This window comes from Monodelphis domestica, chromosome 5 (genome assembly GCF_027887165.1).
Source record: "Monodelphis domestica isolate mMonDom1 chromosome 5, mMonDom1.pri, whole genome shotgun sequence".
Taxonomy (NCBI): domain Eukaryota; kingdom Metazoa; phylum Chordata; class Mammalia; order Didelphimorphia; family Didelphidae; genus Monodelphis; species Monodelphis domestica.
In genome coordinates this window covers 211,556,069-211,571,386 of record NC_077231.1, presented here as the reverse complement: position 1 = coordinate 211,571,386, position 15,318 = coordinate 211,556,069, and the positions used below count along the sequence as shown (strand labels likewise).

The window sequence follows — 15,318 nt, the reverse complement described above, 5'->3', positions numbered from 1 at the left end:
GAACAGATTAAATCTGTATTATCTTATTCCTAACTTAAATGGATTAAAAAAAAAGCCTTACCTTCTGACTTAGAATTGATACTAAGTATTGGTTCCGGGGTAGAAAAGCTTTAAGGGCTAAGCAATTGAGGTTAAGTCACTTGCACTGGGTCATACAGTTAGGAAGTCTCTGAGGTCAGTTTTGAGCCCAATACTTTCCATCTCTAGGTTATTGAGCTGCCTAGCTGCCCCCGAACTTAAATGTTAACACTAACATGGGTTTTTCTTGTGTTAAGTTTAAGGGATTTCGTTTAGCATTTTAAACTTGGCTGTAGTCTAACATCTAATAATTTTAATGAATTAAAATGACAGATGGAAGTATCACACAAAAGAGTATTGCTTAGCCTGCAGATGATTGGATGTATTATCTCAAACTTCTCTGTCTCTGTTATCTTCCTGAGCACAGATTCATTAGCTCTTGCTTTCCTTTAATTTCTCTGAACAAATTCCCTCCACTTTTCAGCACACACAGCAGAAGGCAGCACACTGGCTGTTGTGCAGAGCACACAAAGCTCTTACATTTGATGAAAATTAATGCTTCATTGTCTCCCCTAAAGCCATTATGTCTCAGAATGAAAATCTTACTCAAAACGCATCAGTCTGTGATAGCTTGTGCCAGAAACAAAGCCAGCAGCCGGATGCTGGATGGCTGCTGCCGCCATAGCTGTCTCTCTTCTGGCAAAAAGGGAGAACTTAGTGTTTAGGACTCAACTACCCTGCCTTTTCTAACACTAAGCAAAGAGATGGAAAAATTCTCCAGACTGGGAGATGTTGAAAATAGTCAGCCTACATCTGTTCATCTCTTGTGCCAAAAAAAGATTCACATCTTTGTATTGTAGTTTCTCAGATTATTAATTAACTGAGGAGGTTCTTTTGTCTCTCATATGTGCTCAGCACAGTATTGGGTGACTTGGGGTGAGAGACACCCAAGATGTTGTAAAATGTGGCTTCTTTCCTTTGAAGAACTTGCTATCCAACCACCAAATTGGAAAGTGGTACTTAACAAGGAAGACCTAGAAAGGGATATCATAGATTGAAAGCTAGATTTGGAGTATAGAAAGAAGATTTAGGTTTAAATCCTGTCCTTATGACCCTAGGCAAATTGCTTAATTTTCTGATGCTGTTTCCTCCTCTAAAATAAGAGCATGGGGCAAGATGGCCTCAAAGGTTTTTTTTTTTCCCAGCTTTATATTTATGACCCTTTGAGTGATTCTAGGGTAGCACTATAGTCTGACCTCTTTTTCTCTTGTTTTTTTCAGTTACTAGGAAATAATTCAGGGACTCATATACAAGATGCTTTAGGTCTTCTAACTGGACTTCTGGCTGGAGTTTGTTTTCATCTTGTCCTTTATTGCCTTTTCCCCCTTCTGCTGCAATGCAGGCTTATTTTACCTTTTCCTGCTGCTATTCTGAAGAAAGTAATCTTTAAAGTCTCTTGTTTGTTTAGGACTGCCTGGCAAATCTGGGTGGAAGAGCATTTTACCACCAAGGCCTTTCTGTTTCTCAGTGGAAGAGGAAGAAAGAGGGCAATAGAGGGACTTAGCAAATGCAGTAGGGAAGAAAGAATAATAAGGAAAGTTGTGGCCAGCCATGTAACTGTGGGGAGAATGACTGTTTAACAAGGACATTATTAAAGAATTGCAGGGGGAGGTCAGAGACTCACCTTGGCCAGAGGATTACTGTCTCTTAGTTGTCAATCATACAAACAGAGGAGTTTTCAGGACCTTGAAATTAATTGCACTGTGAGCCAGGAGGTCAGGTCATAGATGTCTCTGAAGTTTTTCTAGTGCCAAAAGGTAAAGGCTTAACTTTATGCTTCAGGGTCAGTTTCAAACTTTGCCCCACAGCTCACTGAAATGATGAGATTTCTGAACATCTGTATCTAGTTTAGAAAGCAAATCCCTTGATATGAATAGAGACTATCTTTTTCATTCCAACCAAATGTACTTTTCAGTTCCTTCTCAATTTTTAGCTGAACGGAGATGGTACTAGGGGATCAGAAAGACACAATTCACAGTCAGTGCCCTTCATAGAACATCCATAGATCACGACTACTGAGTATAGTTTTGATCTCCTTACCATTTTCATCAGTAGAGTCTGATAAAAGTCCAGAGGATAAATTAGGTGATCTTGGAAATGGTCTGTGTGTCCTTAGATGGGGCTACACCCAAAAGTAGATATTACTGACAGTGATTTGGAGTGATTTTGGATCTCTCCAAGAAATGGCATTCTAACAAGAGCTGTCCAATCATGGAATATGTTCCCTTGTGAAAGAATCAAATTTCCATTATTGGAGGTGTTAAAGCTTAGGATAGTCAGCCATTTCTCAGGGATCTTGGAGAAACGATTCATTTCTTTCAGAAGAGGGTTTGACTGGATGGTTTCCAAGATTCTTTCTAACCTAGATATTTGATTGTTAACATTCAGCAATACTTCATGAATTATTTGATATATGATTACTTCTCACTTTGATTAGCACCTGCTTTTTAAAAATTTGTTTTAGTCCTTACCTATTCTTATTAGGATTTTCTTTCTTTACTGTCCATGTCAATCTGTGAACTCTTATTTCCTATTGGTATTGCCAATCGATGTCATTGACAACAATTCTCATTTTGATGTAAACTTGTTAGCAGCCTGTTTAAATTGTATGGATGAATCTCACTCAGGACCTATGACTTTCTGATATTTATTTAAGCATTAGTTCATTTGCAGAAGATCTAGAATTTGAATTGATCACAAACTTAACATAAACCAATGCTACACTATGACCTTCAACGAAATGAAATCAACCTTTTTTCTCTTTCTTTTTTGGCATAAATATTGTTTTCCTCCTTTTGGTTACTCCACTTCAATTCATAAGCCTTCCTATGCTTTATATTCATGGAGGAAAAATTTTAAGGGAAAAGCCAGCAAACTCAGTTTGGGATGGATTGAGTTTCTGGTGCTGGTGGGATATCCTTGATGGAGCTGTAGATTAAGGTTACAGAATTGCATAAAGGAAGTAGCTAATTCTTGGGATGAGGACAGGAAATATTTGGTTGTTTTTTTCAGGGTATCCCCAGTACGTCTTAAAGTACCTGGCATAAAATAGTTGGTTAATAGGTGTTTTCTTTGAATTGAATTGAAATTAAGTTGACTAGAGATGAGGACCAAGATCTGGACTCTTGGGAAATATTCACAAGACTGGTGAGAGAGGTAGAAAAAGACCAGAATCAGTTAGAGAAATAGAAGAAGAACCAAAATCCAGTCATGGGTAAGGCAGAGGAAAGAAGGAAATGGTGATTGATGGTGGCAAAATCTGGTGTGGAAAGATTTCTTTTTGTGGTTGAGGGGAATGGAGAATCACTGAATGTGCTGTATGGTCATTTGAAAAGCTAGTTTAGGTAGTGATGGAAGCAGAAGCCAGAATGATCAGGGAAGAGCAGGTGGTGAAGCAGAAGCATTAAGACTATTGCCAACATTTTTGAATGTTGAATGAAATCAATCTTATACTGAATCAATAAAGGAATGAATCATAGAAGCTACTCTGTGTGACCTTGAGGAGTCACTTAACCTCTTTGAGCGTTTGTAAAATTAAAGGGTTGGATTGGATCATCTCTAAAGCACTTTCCTGTTCTAAATTTATAATTCTGTAAAGTAATTTTCATGTGATGGAAAGAACACTTAGCGTTAAGAGATTTGAGGTTAGTCCCAACTTTGCCATTATATAGTGCCATGATTTTGAGCAAGTAGCTTCTACTTCCTTTACTTCAGTTTTCTTATTTGTAATAAATGGGGCAGGGGGCTCTCAGATTCTGTGACACCATACTCTGTATTGATCAAATTATATCTGCACCTTTCTGTTCAATTCTTCATTTTTCTAATTAGATTTTACAGTTCTTGAGGGAAATGGATGAATCACAGGTCTTTTTTTTTTGTAGACAACAGTACTGTGTACTTCAAAGGTATTCATAAACATTCAATGGTGCTAATGGCAGAATAATCTTCATGAAAAAACAAACAAATACATAAAGAGTAAATAAAAGGACAACCCACATAGTAAATGAAAGAATTGGAAACAACAATATAGGGGACATTCCTGATGTAAAATATTGGACTATCATGTGGACAAGGAATGAATACAATATAGATCCAGGAATCTAAATTCTTGACCTTATTTCCATTTTCAGACTTTAGTTTTTTCTTGGGGGTAATGAATTACATTTGTTTACTGCAATTTGGGGTTGTCACATTCCTAACATTAGCCTCTATATCTTTTTGAATTTAGCTTACGTTTCAGTTTGCGCTTTTCATTGCCATATTTTTCCATTGGCTTCCATTCAGCTGGTTTTCCATTCCCAAATTCCAGATTTTTTTTGGGGGGGGGGAGCAAGTTGCTATTTAGCAGTCCCTCTCCAACTTCACTCTTTCAAAATTAATTTTTAAACCAAATTCTAAAATTTTTTATTTGTCCATATTCTGACTTGTCAAGATCAATTTTAAATATTGATTCTATCATTTAGTATATTAAGTATCATTCCAGCTTTGATCTGTCTGCAAATTTGATAACTATGCCATCTATACCTTTAGTTAAGCCTTTGACAGAAATGTCAAATTATAGACAAAATGGTTAAGGTATACAGCCATACTCTTTCAAAATGCTTTTTGCTTATAGACTAAATGTATAACATATTTCTCTATGGAAAAAATAGCTGAATAGGTTTGTACTGAATTATTTTGGACGATATTTTCTTTAAAAATGCTATCTTGTGAAGTCAGTCAAGAAGTAAATAAATGGATGATTGCATCTAGTTTTGTTTATGTAAGACATGCTCTAAATGTTGATTTCCATTTCAACATGATTGCTATTCTGGAGTGAGTTTAAAAGTTTAAAATAAAAAGCATTCTCTTCCAAAGACAGTTTTTGTTTTTACAAAAAGAGAAAAAAAAGGCCATCTATTCCACTTCCATATGATTATTATTAAAAGCTCCTTCTCCCTTTCCCAGTTCCCTGGGGTATGCTTCTCTCTCATTTATTTTTTTTTCTCTCTCTCTTTTGGTCCCCAATCTGTATGTAGGTCGGTTGGATCCTTTCCATCCTTGATGAACTTCAACTCAGCCCTCAGCCTCCTGTTGGGGTTCTTCCTCTGGGTACAGGGAATGACCTGGCTCGAACTCTCAACTGGGGAGGGGTAAGAACTGTGGTCTCTAAGTCCTGTAGTGATAGAAGATAGCTCATTTTGCCAAAAAATCATTTCTTTGTAACAAGCAGATGTTCTAACATGAGATCAGGATGTATCTCCATCTAAAATAATAATTTAGGTTAAGGTTCAAAGGGACATGATGAATGTCCAGGAATTACAAACTAATCCAAATGATTTTTCAGATTTTCCTATAATCAGGTATAAGTCATAAAATAGCTTGGTATGGAAAAACTAAGTACATGACAGGGATTTTTCAGATAATACTACTACTTTAATTAAGTCTTTTAAATAGACAGTATAAAGGATCTTGAAAAAAGAAGTGGAATCTTCTATTTTATCATTCTGTCCTACTTTGAACACTAATTAGAGGCCCAAATCCAGGTCAGAGTTATACCCTTCCCTTTGTAGAAGTCCTTCTTTCTTTGACTTGCTAATATACCTCACCATATTATAAACTGTTGTTTCCAAAATGGTGACCCTGGTAGAAGAACAATAGCCAGTAATGGGAGTTACGAAGTTTTTGTCATAAACCAGTTTTAAGATAACTCAGCAGAAAGTTGTGTAAGTTACTGACTTGCAACCTGTCTTGCCCTTTTTCAGAATGTAGATGGTGAGGAGGTGCTATTGAGGAGCAACATTATCACAGGAATAGTTCTGTCTCTAACAACACTGGACTCATGAAGCTTTCTTAGAAGCTATACTTTTTGGAGTCAGGAAAGAGAGTTTGATGTCATAAGTTGTAGTTTAATAACCCTCATTGGAAATAACCAATTTTCCCTTTTCTGGGGGGCAGAATTTGCCTTATCTATATCAACTCTTTGTTCTTTTTGAAAAATCTGTTTTTCCAAAGGAAAGGGTGACTAGGAAGTTGTTTCTTTGTTCTACTGTATCTCAGTTTACTTTTCTCCCAATAGCACAAGGAATAGAAAGGTGAGAAGGAAGACTGAGAGGAGCATGCAGTTCCCCTCTAGGTATTATTCACTCTATCTTCTAGCTCTGTGGCCTGATTCCCTTCTAAATTCTGCTTAGTCTATTTGGCTGAGTATGTTGTGGATAATGGGGAAAGAAATACTAGAGTCAAATCTGTCTACTAGGATTCTCAGCCTAAGGTTGATGAGAATAGGAAGGGTGATGCTCTGTAGTCAATTAGTCGATAAGCCTTTATAGAGTGACTTTTATGTGCCAGGCACTATGATTAGCCATGGGGATAAAAAAGAGGCAGAGGACATTTCCTGTCCTCAAGGAGTTCTTAATCTAATGATTATGACATCAGACAACAAACAAATGAGTACAAATAAACTAAATACATAGTAAAGGAAATAACAGATGAGACAAGGGATGATGGAAGCTGTAATGAGCTCTATAAATCCATCTGTTGTTATGTCTTATAATCATAAATGACAATATGTTTGATAGATAAAGTTACTGGCTTCAGGAAAAAAAAAGACTCAATTCACAGCTGTCCAGCCTTAGGCATTCCATTTGATTGTTCTTTTAAGCTAAATTCTAGGAACTCAAGTAAATATGTGAGAAAGAGTTCCACTTAGAATTAGTTATCTGTAAAATAAACAGTGCTCCATCAGAGAGAGGGCCTTCCTTTTATGACTATTTTTCAAAGAAAAGTATTTTTGCAATTTGAATCTCTTTACTTGAAGGAATAAAAGCTTGGTGCAACATAAAGCAGGATAGTAATTAATGCATATGTTTTCTGATCTCCTAGGGTTACACGGATGAACCTGTTTCCAAGATACTGTGCCATGTGGAAGATGGAACTATTGTACAGCTGGATCGATGGAATCTGCATGTAGAAAGAAACCCTGATTTACCCCCCGAAGAACTTGAAGATGGTGTATGCAAGGTTAGAGGGATCTTTCTTCAGTAGAGAACTGTAATATATATCAATCAGAGTGATAGGAAACAGGTCCTGCATTTCTAGTAGGGAAATCTCGTTGTTATTCCCTTTGGTGGGATTAAGAGTCCTATCTCAGTGGAGGGCTTAATATGATAGAATATTAGCCTAACGGAATACCCATTTTTCTTAGTCTTAGAAATGATTAAATCCCCTAGTAGCTTCCAAAGGTCAGCCAATTAATCTTCTTTCCCTTCTAGGCAGGATTGCATAATACTGTTACAAGAGATATGTTTATCAAGTTTCTGCTCCCTCAAGATAATTCTTATCCTCATATCCAGGATACTGGAATCCAGATATATCATCTGTAAACAGAAAGACAACTACTCTTACTACATTCAGTGCATTGAAATCAGAAAGATCTGCCTCATGACCAGCCTAAGGGAGACCCAATGGCAAATTAGTCCATTTTCACCATTTTCTCTGTCTTTACTGGATAGAGGGAATATCTAAGCACAATCTTTCTTCACCCTTAACTTTTGAGATGGTATTTTAGAATAACAAACTAGAGTGCATTTTCTCAAGACTGGCAGAACAAAGTTTTAAACAACAACAGAATTAGTTTTAGATTCTAGCCTTAATTTCAAAACTACATGGTAGATCATTCTGAATATGCAAATACTCAATATTATTCTTCCCCATTCCCATTTCACTCTATAGAGATGTGTGTTTACATATATATGCCTACATACACATATGCAGCAGTATACACACATTTTATAGGTACATATACATACATGTATCTTTACATACATGTTTATATTATACACAGACATACACACACACACATATATATATATAATGCAGTTCTCTGACTTTCATTAGGTTATACATCTTGAGTCATTCCATTAGTAGCAGAGATAGAGAAACAAGGGATGCATCTATATTCTCTTATCTCCACCCAGCCATTGCCCATGGTATGCATTCATTTAAAGTGGGCAGATGAGAAATTGTGGTTAGATATATTGTCTACAGACATAGAATAACTAATTTGTCTCATATTAGGTGCGTGGGGGAGAGAGAATAAGCATTTATATAGCACTCAGCATGTGTCAAGCGCTGTGCTTTATAAGGTATCATTCTTGTAAATTATCATCCCATATTTTACAGTTGAGGAAACTGATGTAGACAGAGGTTTAGTTAGTTGCTCAGGATCTCCTAACTGGTTAATATCTGGGGCTGGATTTGACCTTAGATCTTTCTGATTCCAGGCCTGCCCTCTATGTACTATTCAACTTAGCTGCCTCTAGGTTTGATCTGTAAATCTGACCTAGATTTCTAGTTGAAAGCACCTGTTTTCTTTTGCTCAGAGAAATCAAGGGAATTTTTTTTTTTGCCTTGTCCTCATCATTCCTTCACTTAGATCATGAACTAGAAGTTGAAAGATTTCCTCCGTTTCACAGTAGACCATCTGAACAGTCAGCAGCAGTAGAATGGTGCTGTTAAAATAGGAAGCATCCTCTTTGGACACCATGAAATTAGTGCTCATTATGAAGCATGTGACTTGAAAGAGCAGGACCCAAACTAAAATAAGTAATCCATGTGGCCATCATGAGGTAGTCTGTCTCCTACACATGGTTTTCATCAGACTATTATTAGACTATCCCATTCAGTTCTGGTATCTACAGTCTGAAGAAATGGAAGCCCCTTTAGTGGCAAGAGAAATAGCAAATCAAAGCAATTTAAAAAATATTTATTTGTTATTTTAAAATACCCAGTTAACTCCCTTTCTCCCAACTCTTCCTCACTTAGAGAAAACATAATTTGAAAAAAAATTTATGTCTATATTAAACCATGTTGTATTTATTTCTGTTTATCAGCATTTTCTCTGAAGGTGGACATACACAAGTCATTCTTTAAAGCTTTAAAAAAAGTTTTTGAAAAAGTTTAGAGGAATTCAGTTTTTTTTTTACTCCAGAGAAGCTAAAGAACAATTTAATCAGAGCCCTACAAGCCTAAGAAGGGCTATTATTTGGAAAATATTGATTTGATTTTCTTTTTAGCTTATTCACAGTGAATATTGGGAAAAGAAAGTTGTAGCCTAATGGACATAAAATGGTTTAGAAGGATAATGTTTGCACCATAGGCAAAATAGCTATACTATATTGTTTTTACATATTTTTAGTATTTTTGAAATTCTGGGGAAACAGTCATCTTTCAGACATCAATGGAGCAGCAGTTTCTGAGTTTTTGTCATTCTCTTCTGTTAGAACCCTTTGTAATCTTCTTCTGACCATTCTTGAGGATCAGTTCACCTGATGGGTGAGAATTGGTCCTCATCTATCAGTAAATCCTGTTAATTACATTTTTTCCATACAATTCAATAAACGTATTTAAAGTGTTCACTGTGTTCATAATACCTTATCAGAGGGAAGAAAACCATTACTGCCCTCAAAGAATTTACATTCTATTTTAGTTCCTACTCTTACATCAAAAGGGAAGGCTCCTATAATGAAAGATGCTTTTTCTGACCTTTGATGAAATAGAGAAAATTTTGGTGGTTAAAGGGAAAGTCAGACATTGCAATAATTTCTTTGATTGGGTATTTCTAATATCAAATGGCCTACTATGTGTCTTGCACTTATTTGTTAAATATATAAGCCTGAGGAACAATCCTGCTTCAGCAGAGAAATATTAACCTTCCTTCCAGCTTAGATGAATTAGCTCATTCAATTGTCATTTAACATGCCTTTCATGCTGGGATTATGATCAAAGAGGGAGTCCAGGAGAGATCTGTTGCCTATTGGCCATTTGCCATGCACTTTTCTAATTTTACTTGACTTTAGCAACAAGAGAAAGATTAACTCAGCAGTTGTATTTTGCTTTTAGCAACATGAAGCCTGTTTAAGTAAAGCATAGCTGGTTATTTTTCCTTCTGCTTTATCTAGGAGAAAAGGCTAAGGCTGGCCTTTAGGATTCTAGAATGTTAGAGCTGGATGGGCCTAATCCATTATAGTCCAGTCCAGTCCACTAATTTATCAGACTAAGGCTCTTGGTAATGAAAGGACCAATGCTGTTTTCACCCCACCCCACTTTTGGCCATCTGTCAATTAATCAGCCATCAAGGTTATATATCAAAGCAAACACACAAAGGAGAGGAATGATATTTTTAATGGGTTAATGATGTGCTCTGTACAATACAATATTAGTCATTCAGACTCTCTGGGAGTAGTTTGAATTTGTGAAATATTTAAATTAGACTTTTTCTGTTTGAAAATACAGATTATTATTACTTTTAAGTGGAGTAATTTTGGATTATAATCTTTTTACATGCCAGATAGTCTAATGCTTTTCCTCATAAAGAGATATTTTGTGCATTTATGCATATATACATAATGTGTGGCTTTGCATATTGCCTGGCACATAGTAGGTGTATAATAAATATTTGTTGACTGATACATATTCCCATATAGGCACACATAGGTTTGCCAAGTAAATTCAGTCTAAGCATAGTAGAAAGAAAAATTTTAGATTGTTTCAGGTCCTATCATCACAAAATCCAGGTCAGTGGGTACTGCATTGGTATTTGCATTTTGTTATTGGTTTTCTTGTACTATATTTGTTAACTATAATTTTCTTTCTTGAACTTATCTGGAAGAATTTCCAGTCTGAAACTCATTGCCTTTCCCCCTTATTTTTGGGTCTTCATTTGGAAGGAGTAAGCAAAGGACCAGCAGCAACTAGCTTCATAGAGTCTCTTTTCTTTTTTGCCTTTTTCAGTCAACTTTACATGGATCTCTATTTGGTTTTTTCAGCTTCCCCTAAATGTTTTCAATAATTACTTCAGCCTTGGATTTGATGCTCATGTTACACTGGAATTCCATGAATCCCGAGGTAAGAGACATCTTTTCCTTTTATCCTATGGTAGAATGATCTGGCAAGTAGTTTGATTGTTTCAACAAGGGATAAGCTTATTACTGCCATTCTTTTGTTGGAGACCTAAGATAGGAGACCTATCTGTGCACATCAGGCAGATATTGATAACCCTTATCTACAGAGGACATCCATGAGAGCATTGAAATGGCTCCTTCTCCTTCCCGCATATTCCTCTTCCTCATGTTGGGCAATGCAAAAGGATCCAAATAATGAAATTAGGATGAAAAGGTTTGAAGGAAGGAGAATCATTTATAAATGCCCAGAATGAGCTGAAGTAAACAGATTTGACTCCAATGTTTCTTTCCCTATTATCCACAACATACTCAGCCAAATAGATGAGGACAATGATTATTATGCTAACAGTAAGGTTTTTCCAACCCTCCATATTATTTCTGATTTGAGAGAGCCAACATGAAAAACAAAAATGCTCCATAAGGAAGTATTTCCTTTGTTAATATTAAATCTTAAAACTGCATTGAGACTTTTGGGGCAAGTATATATGTTGGGAGCCCTATGTTATGATATTAGTTTTTATGCCTTTGAGCTCCTTCAGATTTTGTGCCATATGGTTTTTTTTTTCATTTTACAATGATTTCTAAGAAAGGATTTTACAGGGAGTCATTTTACAACAGTAAACTTTGGTTATATTGAAGGCTTCCTTGTTACCTGCTACCCATCTCATCTCTTCTGATATCATGGTTGAGACACTGTTAAAAATGAGTAGTTTTGGGGCAGCTAGGTGGCTTAGTGGACAGAAAGCCAAACCTGGAGGTGGGAGGTCCTAGGTTTAAATTTGTCCCCAGACACTTCCCTTTTATCACCCTGGTCAAAGCCACTTAATCCCAATACTGCCTAGCCCTTACCACTCTTTTACCTTGAACTTGTACTTTGTATCCATTTTAAGACAGAAGGTAACATTTTAAAAATAGCCTTAGGCATTGTAACATTATTCTCAAATATTCTGGTAAATCGTTGAATACAGCTTTCAAATTGAAACCAGAATATACTCAGTGCTTAAAATAGCTTTTATAATATATATTGAAGAATTAAATGTATGCCCACATCCTTGGTTTCTTATGTAGAGAGACAAATTTATCTTTAAAAAAACAAAATACAATTTTTGGAATAGAAGTATGCTATATTTCTGATAACCTGCAGTCTATAAATTTTTCATAATGATATCCTAACTACAGTGATTCATTTAAGATGAGATATCTGGTGATCCAGTGTAATTACTGAAAACATATTGTTCAATGGCACTACTGTAGGTTGTTCAGAGATTTGAAGTGACATTCAGAATCAATAGCATTAACCGTCTAGTTGTAGGTAGGTCTGCGTGCCAAATGTAACCTGATGCAGCATGGCATTGGCGAGGGAAAGGGTCACAAAAACAGTCATTGGAATTTTGCCCCAGAGAGGAGGGCAATTAATTATTCTCAGAATGTTTTATATGGGACCCAGCAGCAAGATGATGAACGTGGAGTTCTGCTGACATGGAAATAGCTTTCATCATTCTGCAGAGGAAGGTATGGAGCAGAGGAGTCTAAATATGGCAGAGTTTAGAGAGTGCCTTTAAGTTGACTGTCTAATGCGTGGTAGTTCCACCTTTGGGTGTGAATGTTTCACTCTCAGGACAGTTATCTTTCCAAGAAAACATCTCAGGTGTATTTCTGTACTTAATTCTTTTTGTGAGAGTAAGTTTTGAGAGGTCCATTAGTCATGTCTCTCTGTGGCTTGGAGAGTGGTCAGTAAGGAGACCCCAGACTAGGAAAAATGCCTATGCGAAACATTTTGTTCCCAGATTTGTCTATTAAGGTATTCTAATTTGAAATTCTTTCCTTACTTGGGAGGGAAACACTCTAGGAGTAATTACTTCTCTACTGGGACAGACTTCTGAAGAGAGGAGTAGCATTTGCATCCAATGACATTCCTTCCTTTACTTGTCTTATGTTCTACATCATCATCTTCCTCACTACATGTTAAAGAAATAGTGTGACAGTAAATTTAGAACCTTGTGGAATGGCTAGATTAGCATCCCTGTCTTGTACATATTTTATGTTTTGGAGTAGAATTATTTTATTTTTCCTTGCCTTTGTCCAAACTCATCAACAACTGATGATTGATGTTGTAGTTTAATGATAGATGCCTAGCCATATTGAAGGGTCTTCCCAGGGAAACTGTTTAGGATTACTTTGTGCTTCATGAAGCCCCTGTTTTATAGAATTCTCATTATATAAGTATGTGTTGAATGGCACTGTATTTCAGTGGTATGCCAGCTATGATATCAGAGGAAAATGAACTTTTGGAAAGACTTCAGGAAGTTCAATTTGGTTTTGATTGATTATGTGTCTGAGTTAGAAAAAGAAAGAGAGAGAGAGGGAATGAGCTGAGGATCTGGAATTTCTAGTGACCCTTATTTGGGGCATTTAAACAATGCAAGGGATTTTAGCCTTTGAAGAACTACTCATATTTTATCCTGTTTTTCTTCCATAAAAGGTGACAGTTCTAAGTAACTTCATCATTTACTTGAAAAGAAGAATTTTCTGACCTGCATCTCAGTAGCATGAGCCTTCCAGAATTCTAAGCAGTTTTTTAATAGTCCATTATGCTGAACTTAAAACATTTTTTAAATAATAACAGTGTTTTAGCTTTGTTTCTGTTCTACTTAGACCAAAATATCATATGGCATTGAGGCACCCATTACTTATAACTTAAGACAAAAAACATTTGCAGAAGCAGAATCAATGCTTAAATGGACAATTATTGACTTATTATTGTGGAAGTAAAGAAAATTCACAATTTCTGACTCTTAAACTTTTTTGTGTAAATCTTGTGAAGCTTATGGATTCCAAAGAATAATATGTTGTTCACCTTCATGACTGAAGGAAAACTGATTTATCTTAGACCATGTAAGCAGCATGTATCAGAATTGGGACTTGTTCTTAGATTTTTGTGACATTTTTGTGACTATAGTAGCTATATATTACACCAGGTTGCTTCTCTTGTAATTTTCTGTTTCTTAATAGAAAGGAAGAAAACAGATTTTAACCTTATCTGGGGTTTTTCTTTTATATAATTTTAATACCTGCATGCATTATTCTGTTCATCTTATTTTCTTTATTCTCACTCTGTATGTGTGTGTGTGTGTGTGTGTGTGTGTGTATGTGTGTGTGTGTGTGTCCAAGTCTATACCGTGGTTCTATTAGGTGTTGTCTTGAAACCAAAGTTTAGTGATGCCAAAGGCTTTTGGTCCCTTGACTCTTGATTCAGTTAATATAACCCAGTCAATAAAAGCACAGGCAAGTTTGACTATGTAGACAGCTAAAGAATTTGAAATGAAGATTATTAAAAACTTGAGTTCAAGAATCACTTGTTCCAAATATAAGGAGTCTGTAGAGGAAACATTTCAGAGCAAAGCAAGCAGCAGTGTTAGAATGCAAAGATCTTGAGCTCTGAAGAGACCTTTGTAGATGGAAGGGATAAAGTGGAGATCTAACATCAACTTTGTTAGAGTACACCAAATCACTGTAATCAAACCCTAAGGTCCTGTTATTGAGGTAAACAAATCTGCTGTGAGCACAGCTCTGAGGCACATCAGCTAGGAGGAGGAGACAGGCTTTATGAAATCTCTAAGTTGCATTTGCAAGGAACCTGCTAACTGGAAGGAAGGCTAGGGTTTGTTAAGAGAGAAAGTTGGTACAAATGGAAGACTTGATCACTTGGCTTCTTGACAACTCTAAGGTTTTGTGTGTGTGTGTGTGTGTGTGTGTGTGTGTGTGTGTGTGTGTGTGTGTGTGTGTGTGTTTGTTCCATTCCAAGCTGGCAAATACCATGTTCCTTCCTTAAGAAGTGTCAGCTTTTTATATATCCAGACTTGTGATTTCACTGGTTTCAGAAATACCTATTAAGGTAAATCTTTCTAACATTAAAGATCAATAATTATTCTGCAGCCCATAATTTTGGAGACCTTCTTGGGGACACTGGGAGGCTAACTGACCTATCCAGGTGTGTCAGAGGTAGGCATGAACTTAGTAAGCCCTTTAAACTCCAAGGTTAGCTCTATTCAGTATGTCAGTTGGCTAGCTTAAATTAACATAGTCAAACTCTCATGATCTACTCATCATGCTATGGCATTAAGATTGATTGGATTTTGACATTAAAATGGAAGATTTCTTCTTTTTGATCACCTTTTTGTAGAACTGGTAGAAGTATTAGAGGCCATATAGTCCAATCCTCTGCACCGCACCCCCCATTTTATATATAGGGAAATTGAGACTCAGAGAAAAGAAATGGTTTGTTCACACTCATATT

The 15,318-nt window shown here is 36.2% G+C and overlaps 1 protein-coding gene across 2 annotated transcripts in view; it reads left to right on the top strand.

Moving 5' to 3' along the window:
• DGKI (diacylglycerol kinase iota) overlaps window positions 1-15,318 on the top strand; it is a 623,490-nt gene that overhangs the window by 310,964 nt on the left and 297,208 nt on the right. For both annotated transcript variants that reach the window (XM_056799742.1, XM_003342025.4), the window contains exons 13-15: window positions 5,097-5,210; window positions 6,943-7,080; window positions 10,887-10,965. In XM_056799742.1, the coding sequence (XP_056655720.1) occupies window positions 5,097-5,210; window positions 6,943-7,080; window positions 10,887-10,965 (331 nt within the window). The remainder of the gene's footprint in view (window positions 1-5,096; window positions 5,211-6,942; window positions 7,081-10,886; window positions 10,966-15,318) is intronic.